The sequence below is a fragment of the Pyrgilauda ruficollis genome, unplaced genomic scaffold (assembly GCF_017590135.1).
Source record: "Pyrgilauda ruficollis isolate IOZ18807 unplaced genomic scaffold, ASM1759013v1 scaffold24, whole genome shotgun sequence".
Classification (NCBI taxonomy): Eukaryota; Metazoa; Chordata; class Aves; order Passeriformes; family Passeridae; genus Pyrgilauda; species Pyrgilauda ruficollis.
Window position 1 is genome coordinate 3,962,256 of NW_024523648.1, and position 19,242 is coordinate 3,981,497.

Here is a 19,242-nt window from a genome sequence, read left to right on the forward strand (position 1 = left end):
GCCGCGGGCGCGCCCGAGCTGGAGCGGTCGGGGGGAGGCGGTGGCGGCGGCGGCCTTGGCCACCAAAGGCCGCTCCGACAGCGCCCCCTGCGCGGCCGCCGGGTGCCGGGGCGGCGCTGCCTCCCCTCGCCCCTCCGCCGCCGGCCGAGCTGGAGCGGGCGCCGCGGCCTTCCCGCACGGGTGAGTGCCCTGAACAAAAGGCCGGCCGTGCTGGGCTGAGCGGAGCGAGGGGCGGCTGCCCGGCGGGCAGAGCCCTGCCCGGTATTGTTTTGGCGGCGGGGCGGGTGGGGGTGTCGCCCGCCGCCGCCCCGCCCGCGGGGTCACGTGCCGGGTGTCGGGGCCGCGGCGGCTGAGCCCTGTCGGGAGCCCTTCCCAAGGCCCCGCACATTCATCTCATTCCCGAGAGGCTGGGAATGAGAGCCGGGACCGCCGGCAAAGCCTCCCGGTCCCTCCTGCCGGGCCAGGCCCCCTTCCGCGGAGCCGTGTCCCTGCAGGAGGCGGCGCCCCGACGCCGGTGCGGAGCGAGGTGCGCGCAGAGTGCCTGACCGGGCCCGGGCTTAGGCTGGGCTCGATGGCCGGAGGTCTTTTCCAACCGTATTGGTTCATGTGAGTCGGGGGTTTCGTTGTGCTGGGCAGTAAAATAGGTCAGGAGCAGTAGCCGTGGCGGCGTCACGCGTGGCGGAATCCCCGGGCCGGGCCGGCGCAGCGCTCTGATTCCCAGGGCATGGGCAGCGCTCTCATGTGTGCCTTGGCCCCTGCCGTGTCCCCGCTGTGCCCGGCCCGCCTCGGTCACTGCCGCCGGCGGCACGGGCGGTCACGGCGGCGGCAGACTGAAGTAACTAAGTGTTCCTTATAGAAGTGCTTTTGTTTCTTTGTGCTTGACCGCCTCGGCTCAAGTGTTTGCTTTGCATCCCTTAGGGATGTTGAAAGGGGACGTGAAATGTGAAAACGGGTCCTGCTTTTGGCGCGGTACGTGTTGCCGCCGCTGAAAAACACGAAGTAAATGCGAGGGTTTTGTACGAATAAGACGATCGGAATGGTGAAATAGTTAAAGTGAAACTCTGGTGGGGGGGTTTTAATCTTAGTACAGCTTTTCAGTGGTACGCCTGAGAAACGCTGTGGGTTTTGTTACTGGTATGTAATATGCAGTTATATATTAACAATTTTAAGGAGGAATAGGGAGCAGAGCTTTAAACGTTTTGCCTCTGTCAGGTTTCTAATACTAAAAATCCGAACCTTCTTGCTTTGTTAGCTGCTGCCTCTGAACGGTGGGCTACTCAAAAATAGATTCCGAAGCATCTCTAGAAATGTGGTACCAAAAATTACAGCGTGAAATAGTATTGAAGACATGCTGAAATCTGAATCTTCATTTGGTAATTTTGAATAAATATTAAATGTTGAACGTTTTTGCAAGAACTTGCTTTATAGTCTTGTGTGTTTAATACTGTATTTTCTTTCCAAGTTGATGAAGTGCCAGTTGTTTAAATTGCTATAATACAAAATCTGTAGTGAGTGAAAAAAAAAAGTTTGTTCTTGTTTCCTTCAAAATATATTGCATCAATTTAGATGTAATTGAGTTGTCATTTATTTAAAGAGCTGGAACGGCAGTATTTTTACAGCCTATTGAATAGTGAGTCCCTGGAAAAGTTCTCATATTGAAACTGATTTTTTTCCTCTCTTCTGTGCATATTAATCAAGTATGTATATATCTATATATATACATGAAGAGATGTCCCTGTACTTACATGAGTTTCTGAAGCATTGGTAACTTAAGATGAACCAATTTCTGCGCCATTTTTTTGCCATTTTTTGTACACTTTTGCTTTTGAGTGAGAAATTAACATTTTTCTTTGTTAAATAGATTGAAATAGGATATATGCTCAAAATTCGAGTGCTCCATTTGTAACATTTGTAATGAGGGAACAACCTCATTTTCAATCCATGTATCATTTTAATACTGAAATGGCTGCCTGTTCTGCGCTTGACTATTCTATGATTCAATTCCAAGCACACATATAAATGTTTGGGGTTTACTAATATGCAGTAACCAACGATAAGGAATGACAGGCAGCTCATCACAATCAGCAATTCCTGAGAATATTCTAAGTTTAAGAAACAGATAGAAAAAAAGTAGGCAAGCACAGGAAACAGTGAGGTTATTTATCTGTTGTGCTGTCCAGTACCAGGGACAGATTTAAACATATCTGATGAGAGTCAGTACCTTGAGCTGGTAGTGTATTGACACTAGCAGACCATCAGACAGGAGAGTGATTTTTCTCATTAAATAAAACAGCTGCCTTCTTTCTTCCCACATTGTCTGGCTCATGGTTACTTGTGGGGAAGGGCAGAATGCAGGGGATCATTTTCCTCTCCTACCCACCAATTGAGTTAAAAATTAGGGAGCTTGATGGAAAAAAATCCAAATATTTAATTACAGAAGAACATTTACTCTTGTGAAAGAATACTGTAACTCTGCTGAGTTTTCAAGGGGGAAAATGAATTTGTGATAGCTATTTTGAAATAATCTGAATGGAGTTGCAGTATTCCTAGATTTCTGTTATTTGAAGTAGGACTCATATAATAGTCTTAGGCTGATATTTGTTGAATTCACCAGTGTTGCACTTGCACTTGTGTGTTTTTAAAAAGCTAATATTTTACTTACAGAGGAAACTTAAGACTATAGGTAACTCATGATCAATATATATGAGCTGGCTTCCTAAGTATGTATGCTTCTGATTTTGGTTTCAGTGGGTTGGTTGGTTGTTGGGGGCGGGGGGGGGGGGGGGGGGGGGGGGGGGGGGGGTTGGAGTGGTGTTTGTAATTGTTGCTGGTTTTTTTCCCCAAAGGAATAAGGGTGGAAAAATTGTTCTGGGCCTGATAATTTACTGGGTCTCATAATTTAACGAGCACAGTTGGCTGAACTGGCTAGAAATGGTTTCATTCTATCTTGACCTAGTAAAAGCTTAACATTGTTCTTAAGGAGAACCTGAAGTCATTTTGGGAGATGGGTCTGGTGGGAAGTCTACCACTTGAAATTCTTAAAGCACATAAGAAATGGGCATGACTTCTTCCAGTAAGAGAGACTTTCAAGGGGACAAAGAGAACAGTTCCATGCTGGCTGAGCCTCACTTTGGATGAGGATGGTCCTGTGGCATTGTCCTTCTGTCTGTTGCATCTTTAAAGTTTCAAAATCAGTATGTAATAGGATGCAGGCGTTTAGGAAGGGATATCTGCAGGTTGCTGCAGATAGCGTAACTCCTCATAGTACAGGAAAAGGAGAAAATTAATTGCTAAGTATAGAACACAGCCTTTACCCAGGTGACTTCAAAGGAGGAGTCTTCATCCAAGAAGGGGGGTGTGTGTAACCACAAGTGTTTGTCAGTCCATTTAGTAGAATTTTCAAGACTGGCTTATTAAATAAGTAGCAATGTCATGAACTGTAGGGGTTACTTGCTGTCAGTGTGTGAACTAGTTTTTTTCAAGACCTTTGCCGCAGTTGGAAGGTTGCCTTATCACAATCCTGTAATTATGTCTTCCTTGGATTCTTTTAGGTATAATTACATAGCTTGAATATGTGTATGCATTTTTATTTACTAAGAAATCTCCAAAAACTGACCCAGCCTTTTTCTGCCATCTCCACATAGCATTTGGTTTTATGATGTGCTACCTCTAGTAGAGCATTATGAGGGAGTAGATAAAAGGCTTCGGGTGATACCTATTGAAGTAACAGAAAGCCAGCTCCCAAGATGAAGGACTGAATACCACACCCAGAGCGTCAGGCTTGTTGCAGCTGTCTCTTTGATCATTGAAAACATAGTATCTTGTCTCAGTGCATTAGTAGAGCCACAATTCTAACGCGATTGCCGCTCTTGGTCTCAGATTGATGTGTGAAGAAAGGAAGTCTGCTAGAACTGTGAGGGGAGAAAAGGTGTGGATAGGCTTGTTAATTTTTGCATTTTTCTTTTGGAGCTCATTCTAAAAATAGCTGTACAAAATGTTACATGGAGCTCAGCTACAAAGAAAATAACATATTTGAGTAATGCTTCACGCACTGAAGTCATCTGAACACTCTGATATTATTAATGATAAATATTCAATCATTTGATGAAGGGCTATAGCACAGAACACTGTAATACTCCATGTGCTTTCAGGGACTTATCACTCCTTGACTTTACTGGACTCTTACATGTCTGCTCTGCACTGTATTTATGCTGAAGTGATTCTTTCCTTGAACAAATTGAAATCAAAGAGGTGACATTCTCAAGTCTACTTCAAATCATTCCTATATGTAATGTTTTGCAGCTACTGGAAACTGTAGTTCAAGATGTTTGAGAATCATCCAGAAAGCTACAGACCAAAAGGAAGAGGTGATTCTGTGTCTTTTTACAGAGGATTCACTGTCTTTTTACAGAGGATTCACTGAAGGTGGTTCTCTTAGGTCAAGACCTTCGTGATTAGGCTGTGAGAATGCAAGAGTGATGGTCTCCCTTCCCTTTTTTGAGTTTGCAGATTCCTACTTCCCTGCTGTAGGAACTTTTAAGGTATTTGTTAGGCACTTAGTGGCACTTAGTGATACTTTTGTGTGAAGTGACTTGGCTCAAATTCTGGTTGGTGGCATTCGCCAGATATATTGTGACTGACATCATCTGCTAGCCTGAAGAGGGGTATATTACCTCTGAGGTGTGGAGGCTGAGTTGCATCCTTGTCCTCTTTTTTAGAGATCATATGCACTCTTTCTGTTGTTGAACCTTGGAGCCCATCAGGGCATTTTAAAGAAATAGAGGAAGGTCCTAATTAATTTTTGTTCTTGTTTGTTTACTTTGGTAGGTATCAAATATAGGTCATAGAGTTTGTTTATAAGCTGGTATGAGGACATACAAATATAGGTTTATAAAGAAGAAAGTGCTGAGTGGTTCTGAGGTTCATTCATTAAATGGATGCAATGATCTCTGTAAAAGAGGATGAGGATTCAGGGCTGTGAGCCTTGGAATATGAAGAGGCAAATTTGTGATTGAAATATGGAGAAGACCTGGGGGAAATCAGCTGTTTGTGAGCACTGCTTTCTCCTTAAGCATCTGATACTAGTCTGTGTCAGGACAACACACATGGCTAGATGGTCCTTTGGGATGGTATCATACAGATAGTTTTATAAAAAGCTTCAGGAAGCCATTGTGACTTTCCAAATTTCCTAAATATAAGGGATCATTTATTAGAGGTTAAATTTGCATAAACATAACATGCTCCCAACTTTGGTCTTTTACTCCTTTTGTGTGGTCACTATATGCAATTAACTTACTAGAGTAAAAAATAATTTCCTTTTCTAATGCTTTAAAAAAGATTATTTTTTTGAGCCAGACATCAAAATAAAAACTGGATCAAAATTGATGGTTACAAAAAATGAAACAAAAGTCCGGTGATAGTTTTATTGAAAATAACATGCATCAAGTAAATAAAAGCATAGTAATTTCCTTTCTGTAACAGAACCATGGCATTGTATTTGCTTGCTCGTACCTCTGGACAACATTGTAATGGTGGTATTATTTGCTTTCTGTTAATTCACAGAGAAGCTGAAACGTAGTGTACCATTGAGCAGGACAAGTCAGGAATGAGTCAGCCTTGGGAAGGAGGACCTGCCATCCTAGCTGGAGACGTCTGAAGAGAGGACATTTCAGTCTTGTGGCATGCTTCAGTAGAAATTACTAAGAAAAAGTAAGCTGTTGTTTTGTTAATGAACTTACACGGGTCAGCTCCTTGATGGACTACTTAGTTGCAGTTATAATTTGACCTGGAATTTGAAGTGATTTTATGGGAATTTACATTTTCTTCCGTTAGAGTTCAAGAAGGCCTGGGGTCTTTTCATGTAGTTGTTACACATCACGTCTTCCATACTTCATGTCTTGATGAAGGCCCCATAGCTTAGAAATTAACTGTATTATTTAAGATTACCAGTAAAAACCACAAGAGGTGGGATCTCGCAAAATTTTGGACTAATTCCATACTGTCTCAGTCGGTTTTAGGCTGTATTTGTTAAAATGCAGAGTTCAGGTTCTTTTTGGTCCCTTATTTGTACCTGAATTGAGGATAAAATTATTTTTAGAATTATTCTTTGAGTTTAGTTAATTCTTAGTCAAGTAGTCAGTAGTCAAGAATATGATTTTTCATGATGCCAGGAGTGTTTTAAAGGGAACCCAATCCCCCCAAGCATAGAGCTTTCCTATTTGATAACAGTTCTGATAAAAACAGCCTTGTTTGAACCTTGTTATAAAATATTACTTTTAATATCAGGAAAAATACTGTGTAGTCAGTTTTGTTTAATTCTTAGTACTATGAAGTTGCAGTGGAAGTGCTTCCACAGCCATAACATAGCAGAATAGCAGTCCAAGATGTTTGTCCTCCGTTCTAAGGATTACCTCTTCAGTAAAAACCTATGTGTACATCCTCCTACCAGCTTATAAACAAACTCCATGACCTAGATTTGATATTAAAAAGGTAAATTAAAAAAGGAATATTAATTAGCATGATGCTTTAAAAAAAAAAAAGTGAGACAGAATCTGTGTAGTTGATATAAATCTTCAAGTGCATAATTGTCCTGAATTCTGAGCACATGCAACTGCAGTTGTGCTTATCGTATCAGAGTTTTATGTTCCTGCATAGCACTTTCAGAGATAAGGGTTTGATCCTCCAGCTCTATGTGTTTTATACACAAAATTTTCCTTAGAGTCATTAAAAATCAAACATTTAATCCTTTTCATATCCTGCATTATTATCTTGATCTAGTAAGGAACCAGTGATGCCTCAAATTAATGGGTGACCTATTGAGCACAGTTCAAATGTTAACATTTTTTGCTTTCAGTGAACAGGTGAGGACTTCTAATTCTTCTTTTGGTTTATCTCAGGGTAAACTCTTTAGTTTAGCTCATGGTATTACAATTTGGTTTACCAAAGTGCATTGCCTATTTGATCCCCGCATTGCATTTTAATCACTCCAAAATCTTAATTATGATAGGTGACTTGTATAGAAGTTACTTACCTACAGGTTGTTTTAATCTTTTCTTTCACTCGGAAAAGGATAATTTCATAGTGGATATTCAGGGAGAAGCATCCTTTTGTAAAACTGTAGCATGGAAGTAAAAATCTCTGCTGCTGTGCTTTTTTGCATTGTGGGGGCACTTGAAAATAAAGATACTTTCCCTTAGCCATGGTTAGCACAAATTAATCAATAAATAGATTTCTCTTTCAGCTCTTCTGTTGTGAAATGATGGTTGGGTTGTGTTTGTGGTATTCTGAAATCTCAACAGACTTTCTTCTCCCCTTTTTCTATTAAGTTTCTTGGTATAAACCCCTACATTTGCTATAAAAATCTGTCGCAAAATACATCCTCAGAAGTGTGAGGCTTCCAAAAAGCAATTTGTTGACAACATTGTTAGAATGGATCTCACAGATGTGTGCTGTGCAGTAAAAGCACAGTTGCCAGCTGGTAGGTAATGCTGTATGTGTATCTGGCATGCTGATTTAAGAACTGTTATGCAGATTGGTCATTAATCTCAGAAAAATAAATTCAGATATGAAACTGAAACATAGATGGATACAATTTTGTGCTACTTCAGGAAAAAGTATTTGAGCCGTAGAGCTTTTAAAATAATTATTTTATAAAAAAAGGATTAAAGAGGCATTGGTCTTTGAAGAGGAAATTTTAGTGAAAGAAGGGAACAGACAGCGTACAGAAACATGTTTTAAGTAAATAGCATATGATATATTATTGTAAAGATAAATATAGATACTGAAGCATAGGTTTTTGTTTAATGTCAGCATATATTTATAAGATTTTTAAAACAGTGGAAGCTTTTACAGTAATAGTAGGCATTTTCTGTTGAGGTAACACATTTTGTTAGAAATATGTATAATGTTAGAACAGGCTGTCCAGGGAGCCTGTGGTATTTCCATCCTTGCAGATTTCAAAAAAACTCAGCTAGACAAAGCCACAGCTGGTCTAATCTAGTATTGGTGTTGGTGCCATGTGGAGCAGGAGACTGGACTAGGTGATTCTAAAGGTCCCTTTTGGCTCACATGCTTGTGGTAGTTTTGCATTAACTATTCCTAGCTGCCTGTAAAACAAAGACCACTTTCACTGAAAGGCTGTTTTGTTGAATATCAGTCTTGAAGTTTCTTGGGGTTTTTAAAGAAAAAAGGCACCTTTTTAGGCCCCATTCCCCAAAGCCCATTCTCCTCCCTCATTTGGTATCTGGTATTTGGTTTTGATTGTTAATAAATAAAAGAAAAATTACCATGAAACAGACTGTGAAAGTTTGCCATGGCAAAAATGTAGTTGAGCAGGCATTTGCATATTTAGGCTAGAATTCTTCAACTGCTTAAATCCTACATGATGCCACAGTGATGCAGATTTGCATTCCCCATTTTCTTACAGTTACAAAATCATCTTTAATAACAGAAATAAGATATGGCCAGAAAAAGTAAAGGCAATGACTTCACAAGCCAGGCGAGTCAGAGTTGTGTGTCTTCTGCAATACACTGCTGCTTCAGCTGGTGTACAGTGATTCCTTTCACGTGTATCAGGGAGTTCACTTGATGTTTAAGAAAAAGGAGTCCAAGGTATCTTCTGAAAAGGCCACCTCAGTTTTCAGACTGGTTCTTTCTGCAGCCCTGTGGTTGTTCTGAGCTCAGTTTGAGGGTAGTGTACCATCATGGTGCACAGGAACTAAGAAACAGAGTGGGGGACCTCTTCAGCTGGATGCTGCTGTCAGGCATATTTTCTATTGTGTAAACCTAGTCCGAGATTCTGTTCAGGAAGTCCCTTAATCAAACAGATGATCACCTGTAGTCTGAAGAGAGATTAAGTTCAATTTGCAGCTACGTCATCTCTTGAGGAAAGAACCAAAATTTCTTTAAATTTCCTGAGGAGGTACCAAAGTAACTGATTGACTGAAGGTTCATTAATCAACTCTATTTCAGGGAATGAACAGAGGAAATTCCAAAGTTTGTTTTCTGACTTGGTATGTTAACATGCTGCAAATTAAACAGATAAAACGTTGGTGATCAGCAAAAGAAATCTTCCCAGTACTCAATGTTGTCCATCACCTCAGGAAACAATAACTTACCTTAATTTGAAGTAAACATCTCATTGTGTGGATGTTGAGGTGAAATGTGATGTGAGGTGCTAGTTTAAGTTGACATAATAAACTGATTTAAATTTCTTTGATCCTCTGCAGGATGGCTGGCTGTGGTGAGATAGATCATTCAATCAACATGCTTCCCACAAATAGGAAGACAAATGAGTCATGTACCAATGCAGCACCTTCCCTGCAAGTTCCTGAATGTGCTATCTGTCTGCAAACTTGTGTCCATCCAGTAAGTCTGCCCTGTAAACATGTTTTCTGCTATCTGTGTGTTAAGGGCGCTTCTTGGCTTGGGAAACGATGCGCACTCTGCCGGCAGGAGATTCCTGAGGATTTTCTTGACAAGCCAACCTTACTGTCACCAGAAGAACTCAAAGCAGCAAGCAGAGGCAATGGAGAATATGCTTGGTACTATGAAGGTAGAAATGGCTGGTGGCAGTATGATGAACGTACCAGCAGAGAGCTGGAAGATGCCTTTTCCAAGGGTAAAAAGAGCACTGAAATGCTAATTGCTGGTTTTTTATATGTGGCAGACCTTGAAAATATGGTTCAGTATAGGAGAAATGAGCATGGACGTCGCAGAAAAATAAAACGGGACATAATAGATATACCAAAGAAGGGAGTGGCTGGGCTGAGGCTGGACTGTGACACCAACACTGTCAGCCTGGCACGAGAGAGCTCCGCTGACGGTGCGGACAGCACACTGACTCCAGGGGCTGCAGCTGTGCAGCCTCTAGCATCCATTTCTGTGAGGCCCCTACCAGCACTAGATGGTCAGCTCGTGAGCCCTTCGACGCCATCACCTGATGCAAGCAATTCTCTAGAGAACTCTTTTTCCCACTTGCAAATAAATGGAGACAGTATGGCTGAAAGGAGTCACAGGGGAGAGGGAGAAGAAGACCGCGAATCATCATCTTCTGGTAGGGTGCCAGGCCCCGACACCTCTGTTGAGGAGACCGAATCGGATGCCAGCAGCGACAGCGAGGATGTGTCTGCCCACCTTCAGCAACACCCATCCTCTGGTCAGCAGAGACACTTGAGTGCTGGTGCAAGCCAGGCAGGAGCAGATAGACCAGGGGCAGGGGGTGGGGTGGCAAACACAAGCGTAAGATCTAGAAGGCCAGATGGACAGTGCACAGTCACTGAAGTTTAAATCTAGAGCCATGCGAAAAAAAATACTCAGTTGTAATTTTCTGTAAATTTTCTGTCCACATTGGCATTGCACTCAAACCTAGCAGCGTGTTTGGTGGGAGGGTGGGGTGAAGGGGAGAAAAGAGTTTTGGCCTGTTTTAACTTAAGTCTCTTAACATGTCTCAGCTGGAAGACTCTTTAACTCTAGGAAACTGGGTTGTCCTGTTAATGGTTTGAAAGCTCTTTAGCAATGCCCAGTTTTCTTGAAAATGTCTTGTGTTTATTTTGTAGCATTTTCCCCTTGAAGATACTCTATCCCTTTTTGGCCAATGTATATCTACTGTACAACTTGAATTGTCTTCATTATCTGACTGTTGCATTAAGTGTCTTACTACTTTCTGCATGGATTGATGTATGAAAAGAACACTAAAGCTATGTGGAATCAGGCAAGGTGTTGGGTGTGAGCAGGATGCTTAATTTAATGTGAGAAAATAGATGTGAGTTTGGAGTTAAAATGTGTTTTTACTAGACGAGAGCAATCATTTACCTTCTTTCAATGGAAATGTAAAAATGCTGTTAACTTGTGTTGCAAGTCCTTACCTTTACACTCTCCATGGCTTTTTCACTGGCTTTGCCATCTAGTCCTTGTAGTTTTGTTTATTGAGATCTTTCTTGATCTGTCTTGTTTTTGTTACAGAATTTATAATTTAATAAAACTACATTTTATCAGTAACAATCTCAGATATGTTTCCAGTTTAATTGAACTTCACTGAAGGAAGTTCAAAGAAAATGATCATAAAACAGCTTCCTGTGTTTACCAGAAGGGAGGACTAGTTCTGAGTGGCATCCTGACATTCTTGCATCCTTGACTGGCTGTCGCTTAAACAGAATGATGTAGGAGTATCATCTTTTACTGAAAAATCATAAGTTGCAGGCTTAACACAGACATCTGAAGAGCTGATTAACTCACTTCACTGTTGATGGCAGGCAGAAGTAACACACAGCATTATTTTAACAGCAGGAATTTTGATAAAAGAAAAAAGTAAGTTATCAAAGCTGACCCTATAACTAAGGATGTGGATATTATGGACTGTAGTGCGGTTCATCTGTTCATAGCAAAACTGTGGTGGCAGCACAGAAATGGTAGTTTCGTGCTTGGATTAGCAGTGTGGGAGCTGCATTTCAACAGACTTCTGAATGCTAAAAGCCAGATCTTGAGAAACACAGCTTGTCTTTTATCTCTCTGGCAGTTCTTTAGCATTTTTTTGAGACTGAGAAACAGCATTAGTTGACTTTGGACTTTCTTTTAAAATAAAGCTAATTAAACTCCAATTCTTAGTATATTTATCTCAGAATAGAAAGGGACAGTAGCTGATACATAAGTACTACTGATCTTAAGACAGAAGTTGCTTTAAGGAAGCAACCAGTTGAAGGGAATTAAAAAGGCTGACTTTTACAAATGGTAGATTTAAACATCTATAATGTTCTTGTTACTGTAATGATGGATGACGTGTCTGATATTGGACAAAGTTATGCCCCTCTGCTGCCTACAGGTGAGATGAGTGGATCAGGAAAGTGCAGGTGAGACTAGGATGGAATAAGGAAGATTTTCTCCATTCTCAGTTAGGAATAAATGCTCTTGATCACAGATTGTCACTATCATCTTCCAGTCCCATAAGGAAATATGCCAATTACATGGACTTCAGGAAGGAAACTGAATGGAATGCTTTTTTCTCTTTTAGTTGCTAGCTGTCTCATTTCTCTGATTTGAGTTAGTATACAGTGGCTCTAACCAAAGCATGACTTTGTACTGCAAAAGCCTTCACAAAGAACACGTCAGCCGTGTGCACGCATTTCATGAGTATGGGTTGAAAAAAGCAAGAAAGAAAATAGAGGAACATGACCCACTATATACTTAATTTTAGGATTTACAGCCCAAACAGTCTACAAATAATTCTATCAGTGATTATCCTTGGGGTTTTTGACCCAAGCTGGGAGTTCAGCCCCACACCCGTGATGCTGCTTTTGGCTTCTGCTGGCTGACTGCAGCTGTGAAACACTAAAATTAGTTAAAGTAAGGCTGGTGAGACCTTAATAGCCAGCTGTCAGAGTAGCAACTGCACTCCCCAGATCAAGCTAGGGAAAAGTAGTAACTGATAATTCCCATCTTATATTTAAACCGTTACTTTCAGTAGGAAATGTGTTCTCTGTCCATTTTAGCAAAGCCACAGCCACACTGCATTATGTGGTTGACTGTAATTCCATGCACTAAGTGATTTTCAACTTGTGCAGCATAGCCAGATAAATGTGCAGTGAGGCAGAAGGGAAAATGAGAAAGGAAATTTAAATACTATGAAATCTACAGCATCTCATAATTTCCAGAACAGATAACCACAGATACAGGAATCCTATTTCATGGCTAAAAAAATTATAAATCAGATAGGGACACAAGCATTCTGCAAGAACACCTTGCTTATCTAGATTGACCATCTGGTAAATATATTTCTATCAGCAGCAAATAAGATAGAAGTATCTGTATTGCTAAAAGTGATCTCCAGTATCCAACCTTTACAGGCTTGGTACAGAATCCAAACTCCCATTAAACCCTTGCGTTGTCTACACAGAAGAAAAACAAGACAGACATTTCACAATGTAAAAGGAAACTTAGTTTGCTGAGGAAGAAGCTGGCAAACTAGCCCCTAGGAAATACAAAAGCTGGCATGCTGTTTAATTAGGAAACTGGGACTATCAATTTTGATGTTTCTAATTAGTTTGTGTATTTAGTGCTTGTTTGTTTTTAAACCATTAGAAGGGAAAAAAAAACCCTGAGATGAAGCTTGACATCTTTAATAATTGTAAAGAAAATACAAACATTTATCAACTGCTGGTTAAAGACATTTGTCACTTTAAGATGATAAGAAAGTATTCTGTGAATAAAGCATTTAGCTTTCAAATGGGTAAAATGGGATTCCATTTCATCTCAGTTTGGAACTTTCATCTTAGCACTCATGATAATTTAGGTGGGCTGGTTTTTGTATGAAGGGCTCTACTTACTTTTAGAAGAAAATAAACCAGAGAATATGGTATGACACTACTCACAATATCCTTGATCACAAACTGTAATGATCTTCAGGATGTCCTGTACCTATGCTTGGTATATTTATGATACCAGCAAAACAGGTTTCCATAACCCTCTCTGAAACTGTTCTGAATGTGTCTTGGTGTGTAATAGTTAATTATTTGCCCTGTTTTCTTAGAAGCAAACATTGGCCTTTGATACAAAACAGAAAGGGTGGCTGGGGAAATACATTTGCTGAAATGAGAATTAAGCTCATTGTCTATAAATCAAAATGGAAAGAGATCCCCCAGAGGTGTACTTACCATTCACTAACTGCCAGCACAGATCTGGTTCAAAATGTGAAAGAAACCAGATTCTGCCTTTGTCCTACAATTTCTTCCCTCTCAAATTTCTATAACCCAGTACACAGAACATACTTAGGAGCCTAATACAGAAAAGAAAAAAAGATTCAAGGGTCTTACTCAGGTTCTAAGTAATTGTCACATCAATTTTAAAAAGAATAACAGTATTAGTAATGGCACATTCATTCTTGCTAAAAGCAAAGACATAATCAGTTGCCCTTTAAAACATATTTTTTTGACTCACAACAACATTATGTGCTATTGCTTCGAAAAGCTGGATGAGTATGGACTGGAGTGTGCCTTGAAGGTTCAGTGATGCTGCAGTCTGGAGACTCAAGTCCCTCATGAGTCTTGAGAAACTTCATGAAAAACAGAACAACTTCACTACTAAACAGTCACGTGCTGCCTGATTATACTAAAGCATTCACTCTTCTGAAGTAACAGTTTTGAAGTTCTTTAGGGCATGGGAAAGAACCCAGTTACAGGAGTAACTACTGCGCTACTGGATAAAAAGGAGCTGGGGGAAGAAAGGCACAAACCAAAACACTACTCTTCCCCATGTTCTCATTCCTGTTTCTTCTCTAACCTAAAAGGAAAAATTGAACTTTATTTTTGGGGAAGAGAGATTTGAAATCTTCCTCCATTAGTGCTTCAGATATTAAGGCAAAGGTGCAGGATCAACAGGGTGGAGGTAAGTTCCTTATCTTCTCTGAGATGCCAACTCAAAACACATCCCTTTCCTCAACATTTCTCTTGGTTGCTTCAGGCTATATTCATTGCTGTGAAAACTACACAGTAAAACATTCCCAGCAGATCACAGAATCTGCTCAAAACTTGCATAATCATAACAGGCAATCCAAGCCTCATTCCCAACCTTGATTTGTCCCCAAGTCCTCAAACTGTCTAAAACTCAGGACTCCTGCCACACTAGGAAATCGTAACATGGATTTCCATCCAAGATACTGCCTTATTTTCTTAAGGGAGCTTGTTCCATGATCTTGAGCTAGTTATACCTGGTCAGAAGTCATGGCAGTGGCACAGAGCCCAGAGCTTCCTTCTTTACATGCTCCCACAGAGTACTTAGGTCCTTGGCTCAGATCTCAGTCCCTGCTGGATTTAGAGACAAGTGCATCCTAACCAACAGTCAGGAAACTCTCAGTTACAGATATGTCTTTATGGTTTTGCTCTCACAGATGTTTATTTTTAAAGCAGGCACTCTGTGTCAGTTTCTAATTTCTAAAGGGAAAACTTTCCCCACTAAGTTATCCAATTACTTGCATAGTCACTGGCATGAAGGGGAGACTGAGTTCCAAACCTTCTAGTCAGCCCAAATATACCCTACCAGTAAAAATACATTGAAGAAAGACACAGACATATCCACTCACATCTTTACCACAATGCTGAAGTACTCACATCATCCAGTCACCTAAGGACAAACCTTTTTGGGGCATGATACATCACAGCCTTCCAAGATTTCAACCAGATTCTGTGTAAAGAACCAGGCCAGCAGCTTTGCACAGGTACAGGATATGGGAATGGGCAGATGCATGTGTGGGTAGTTGATTCCTTGAGCAGTGAGAAGATAGCAAAATACATTTAAAAGCCTGAATCAGTGATAGTGAACGAGTGCTAGAAGCTTCTCAGTAACTCAAAGCTTCTCCTGTAAAAGTACCACTAAAATTGAAGGATACTTTCTCAGCAATTGCACAAAGAACTAACTAGAATGGAAAAATAAAAGCTATCCTCCCACTAGTAATCATCTTTTCCAAGCTGCTTAAAGACACTGGTCTCATGTTGGTGAACTCATATTTTGCAGCTTTAGATGCACCTGTTCTGCAAATGAATAAACCTCAGATCTTTCAAGTAATTAATTTCCATACCAGTTTAAAAAAAAACAAAACCAGCCACCAAATAAAATAATCTTCATCCTCATTCCAAAGGAATTATAGTTCTATTTTCAGCACAGTATTTACCTTTACATAGTAATTTCACTAATCTCGATTCAGTGGGTGATTAGGACAGTAGAGAATCTGCCTGGGATTTCTCTGTGGTTGCACACCAAATATGCCTCCCTGACCTAAATGGCAGGAATGTTAATGCCATTTTAAATGGACAAGGCCTTAAATGATTCAGCTTAACGGCTGCTTTACTGAAAGCGTTGCTTGCAAAAAAGTGAAGCCCATTTCTTATGCATAAACCATCATTTATGTTTTGGTCTTCTAACCAATGCCTGCAAATTGGCAGGCCCACCCCACACAGTTCCAAAAATGTCCTTCTCTGTCCTTAGGGCAGCTTCCAGCGGGAGCTCTCTTCCTGCTGTCACCACCTTTTTCACAGCCCGAATGACAGTGGCCGGACCCTCTGTGTACTGACTCAGCCAGGCCCGGGCCTCTCCCAGCGCTCTGGTTCCATCTGAGGACAGCAGCGTCTCCTCGGAGAGCCCCAGGCTGAGCGCTCTCTCGGGATCCAGCCGCGCAGCCCCGGCCAGCAGCCGCAAGGCTGCCCCGCTGCCCACAATCCGCACCAGCCGGGCACCTCCTCCCCAGCCTGGCACCAGGCCCATGTGCTTGTGGACAAAGCGAATTTCACTCCCAGGCGTCATCAACCTGTCAATGAAGAACACACAGAGGTCAATCCATGCACTGACTTTTGTTTCCAGCTCGATTCAAGACCTTAATTTTCTATTTTCTCCTCCCCTCTGCTTCCAAAGGCGGATACAACTTGACAGAGTGCTCATTACAGCTGGAGCTGGAGTATCTTAATTTTTACCTCAGATGGTGCCATAACTGCAGCTTTTGGCCCTTCTCAAAATTAGATACGTATGCTGCTACAAGATTCTTAGTGCCCATACTGGTACATCTAGTTCTAAAAAAGAGTTGAAAACAGAGCTGCAGACAGAGGACATGTTACATTTATTCACAGTGTGACACTGCCTTGCTAATTCATTCATAAACCAAGCGGGTATTGGGTAAAACCCAAGGAAACTAAAATACAAAATATTTCTCAAGAGAATGTATGTGGTCTTAGTACTGATCTGAACTGGGGAGGTTCTGTCAGCACTGTGGTGATGACGGAATGGGTGGGGCTTTTTAGTTCTTTATTTTAGAGATCCATGTGAGTTTGATTTCTAATTGCTCATTACAGAAAGGGAAATCAGGATGGATGCTCAACTTATGGCTCACAATGCACAACAGAACTGCTTTCCATTTATGACTGCAATGTGTAATAGAATTGCTCCCCTCTACCAGGCAAGTAATATTCCTCTTCCCAAAGATGTCACATCTTTCTTTTCTATGCTTCTTTACAGCTTCTCATGTCCTTTACTTAAGAACTCATCCTAGGGCTCATTAAGCTATCTCCCTGGAGGAGCTCTGCTGCAGCAGATTGTTCTGTCTTCACACAGTGGTCACACTGACACGCATTAGGTTAGTGGAAAAAACCTCTAGAAATAGAAACACATAGAAAATATGTACAGAAACAGACCAGTGCTTGCTCTTTCTCAAAGTGATGTTCAGCAGTGTGGTTGCTTGCTGCTGATTGTAAGGCAAAGGATGGGAATTACATTTTTGAAGTAGTTAGCTTCTACTTCAAGCACTAATTGGCTTTTTGAAGACAAATCTTGTAATACTGAGGTATACACACAAGTCTGTTTCCTAACCATGCAGTTTTCGATAGTGAAAATACTGAGGTGAGCAGCTTTGAAAGGGGAAAGCAAAGGAAAACCTTTAAAAATGCAACTATTTCTAGGAACTCACTGTTCTCACATCTTAGTTATTATTAATTGTACATTTGCTTGGTTGCCTTATTCTTAACCAGAGCACCATCAGCATTCATGCCACACTGTACAGCATCAGAATTGAAGAGCTTACGCTTTATCCCAGATCCAGCACAATGCACAAAAGCAACAGCTGACGGGCCAGATTGCATGAAAGCCTTTTTGTAGAGATAGCAGGGGAAGGTTGTGTGACAAAAGGAAGAAAGCAGAGTATTGCAGGGGAGGAAAGGCTTTAAGCTAACATTATCAAGTGCTTCCAGACCCAGCAAATCCCAGGGAGCTCAGGTCTCTTCTCTCAAAAGAATGATTCTGCAAGTATTCCAGAACTCCTTTACTGGCTCAGCTTACTCTGCAATTTGCTCAACCCAGTGTCTCACTGGAAAAGCACTAATGAAAACATTATTAAGAGTTTAATTCTAGCTGTGACGAGCAATGTGAGGCACTAGAAAAGAAAGGGTCATTGGCAGGTGGGCATCTGATGCTAGACAACCTGTAGGCAGTCTCACCGGACAGCCACCACAGGTCAGGGGAGGCCAAGTTGCACTTGCATATTGAAGCTGAGATGTTTCAGACAATGTTTACTATGTGAGAAGGGCTCTGTTTCCCTGAAGAGTCTTCACCCCCCTGAGAGAAAACTGAACCAAACTCAATGAAAGTAAACTACTGACAGCTTAACTCACACAGACACTCTAAGACTACAGCTTCCAGAACCTCACTGGGATTTATCTCTTCTCACAAGGTCCTTTGAACAAGCTCCACAGAAAATACTGAGATAAGTGGTAGTCAGTGGAAGGTGTAACTGTAGTATTGGACTGCTGTCAGGCTTACGAAAGGTATCTTTGGTTTTTCAGACTTTTCAACTATGAATCCTCTCCTGAAGTCACACCATTGCTTACAGAAACCACTCACCATACTCTCTGTTAGATTTATCACTCACTCGCTGTCCCCATGCCCCAGGAAGGAACGGAGACCTGAGCTCATGTCTGAAGAGGTGGAAGCAGCTGCCAAGCCAGCCTGGGATCAGCCTCTGAACACCACCAGCTACAGCCTCGCATACATATCTTCCCTTTTATTGTATGAAAGGAATTGAGTCTACCTTCTGAGACATGACAGATCTGATCTCCCATTAAAAGAATTTATGTAAGAAAAGCACATCAAGCATTACTTAACATAAAGAGGCAGACAGGAAAAAGCTGGAAAGACCAAAGCACTATTGCTGAGCTGTTTATACCTTATTCAACTAGTACTGGCCCTGCCTGAGACAGAGTAGTAGATGAATACAAAATTAACCCCGATTTCAACAGTATGCCTGTTTTCGTCTTTCATGTTGAAGATATTAAAATCTGGGTCCCCTGTATCACAGGGGAGAATCACATTGCTAGACTCCTACACATATGCCTTCCCTGCCCTAATAAAGAAAATCTGTTGCATGACAGTACTGAAAAAAATATTTATTCAATGTAATTAACGTGCAAAGTGACAGAAGACGTTACAGTAAGCAGGGAAGCATCCTTCAGAAATGTGAAGGGTAGCAAAATCCTCACAGTTTAATTTGGAAATAAGAGGTTAAGGCAATATAAGCCCCAAAGTGCAGCTGAAACCTTCTTTGAGAACCATTTATTTCCATGTTACAAACACTACAACCCCCCTAGGAAGAAAGTACAGTCACCATGGGCCACATCCAATTTTGTGTTAGTCATCTAAAGCAAACGAGCTACAGCAAAGGTTGCTGCTGTACATTTCAAAATGTTCTCAGCTGCACTAAATGTTACAAATCCTCCC

General features: G+C 41.2%; 2 protein-coding genes across 15 annotated transcripts in view; one reads left to right on the plus strand and one right to left on the minus strand.

Annotated features, from left to right (window-relative positions):
- The first annotated feature begins 6 nt into the window (after positions 1 to 6).
- RNF146 (ring finger protein 146) lies at positions 7 to 11,006 on the plus strand. 10 transcript variants are annotated; one of them, XM_041469711.1, is made up of 5 exons: positions 7 to 180; positions 1,253 to 1,373; positions 4,412 to 4,541; positions 5,563 to 5,709; positions 9,228 to 11,006. In XM_041469711.1, the coding sequence occupies exon 5, from the start codon at positions 9,229 to 9,231 to the stop codon at positions 10,285 to 10,287; it is 1,059 nt and encodes a 352-aa protein (XP_041325645.1). In that variant the 5' UTR covers positions 7 to 180; positions 1,253 to 1,373; positions 4,412 to 4,541; positions 5,563 to 5,709; position 9,228; the 3' UTR covers positions 10,288 to 11,006. The 10 variants fall into 10 exon arrangements, with proteins under 10 accessions (XP_041325645.1, XP_041325648.1, XP_041325647.1 ...); XM_041469709.1 differs by lacking the exon at positions 7 to 180 and adding an exon at positions 213 to 606; XM_041469714.1 differs by lacking the exon at positions 4,412 to 4,541.
- A 2,090-nt stretch (positions 11,007 to 13,096) lies between these two features.
- ECHDC1 (ethylmalonyl-CoA decarboxylase 1) overlaps positions 13,097 to 19,242 on the minus strand; it is a 42,730-nt gene continuing 36,584 nt past the window's right edge. For all 5 annotated transcript variants that reach the window (XM_041469705.1, XM_041469704.1, XM_041469703.1 and 2 more), the window contains one exon: positions 13,097 to 16,291. In XM_041469705.1, coding sequence (XP_041325639.1) covers positions 15,886 to 16,291 — 406 coding nt within the window. In that variant the 3' untranslated portion in view covers positions 13,097 to 15,885. The remainder of the gene's footprint in view (positions 16,292 to 19,242) is intronic.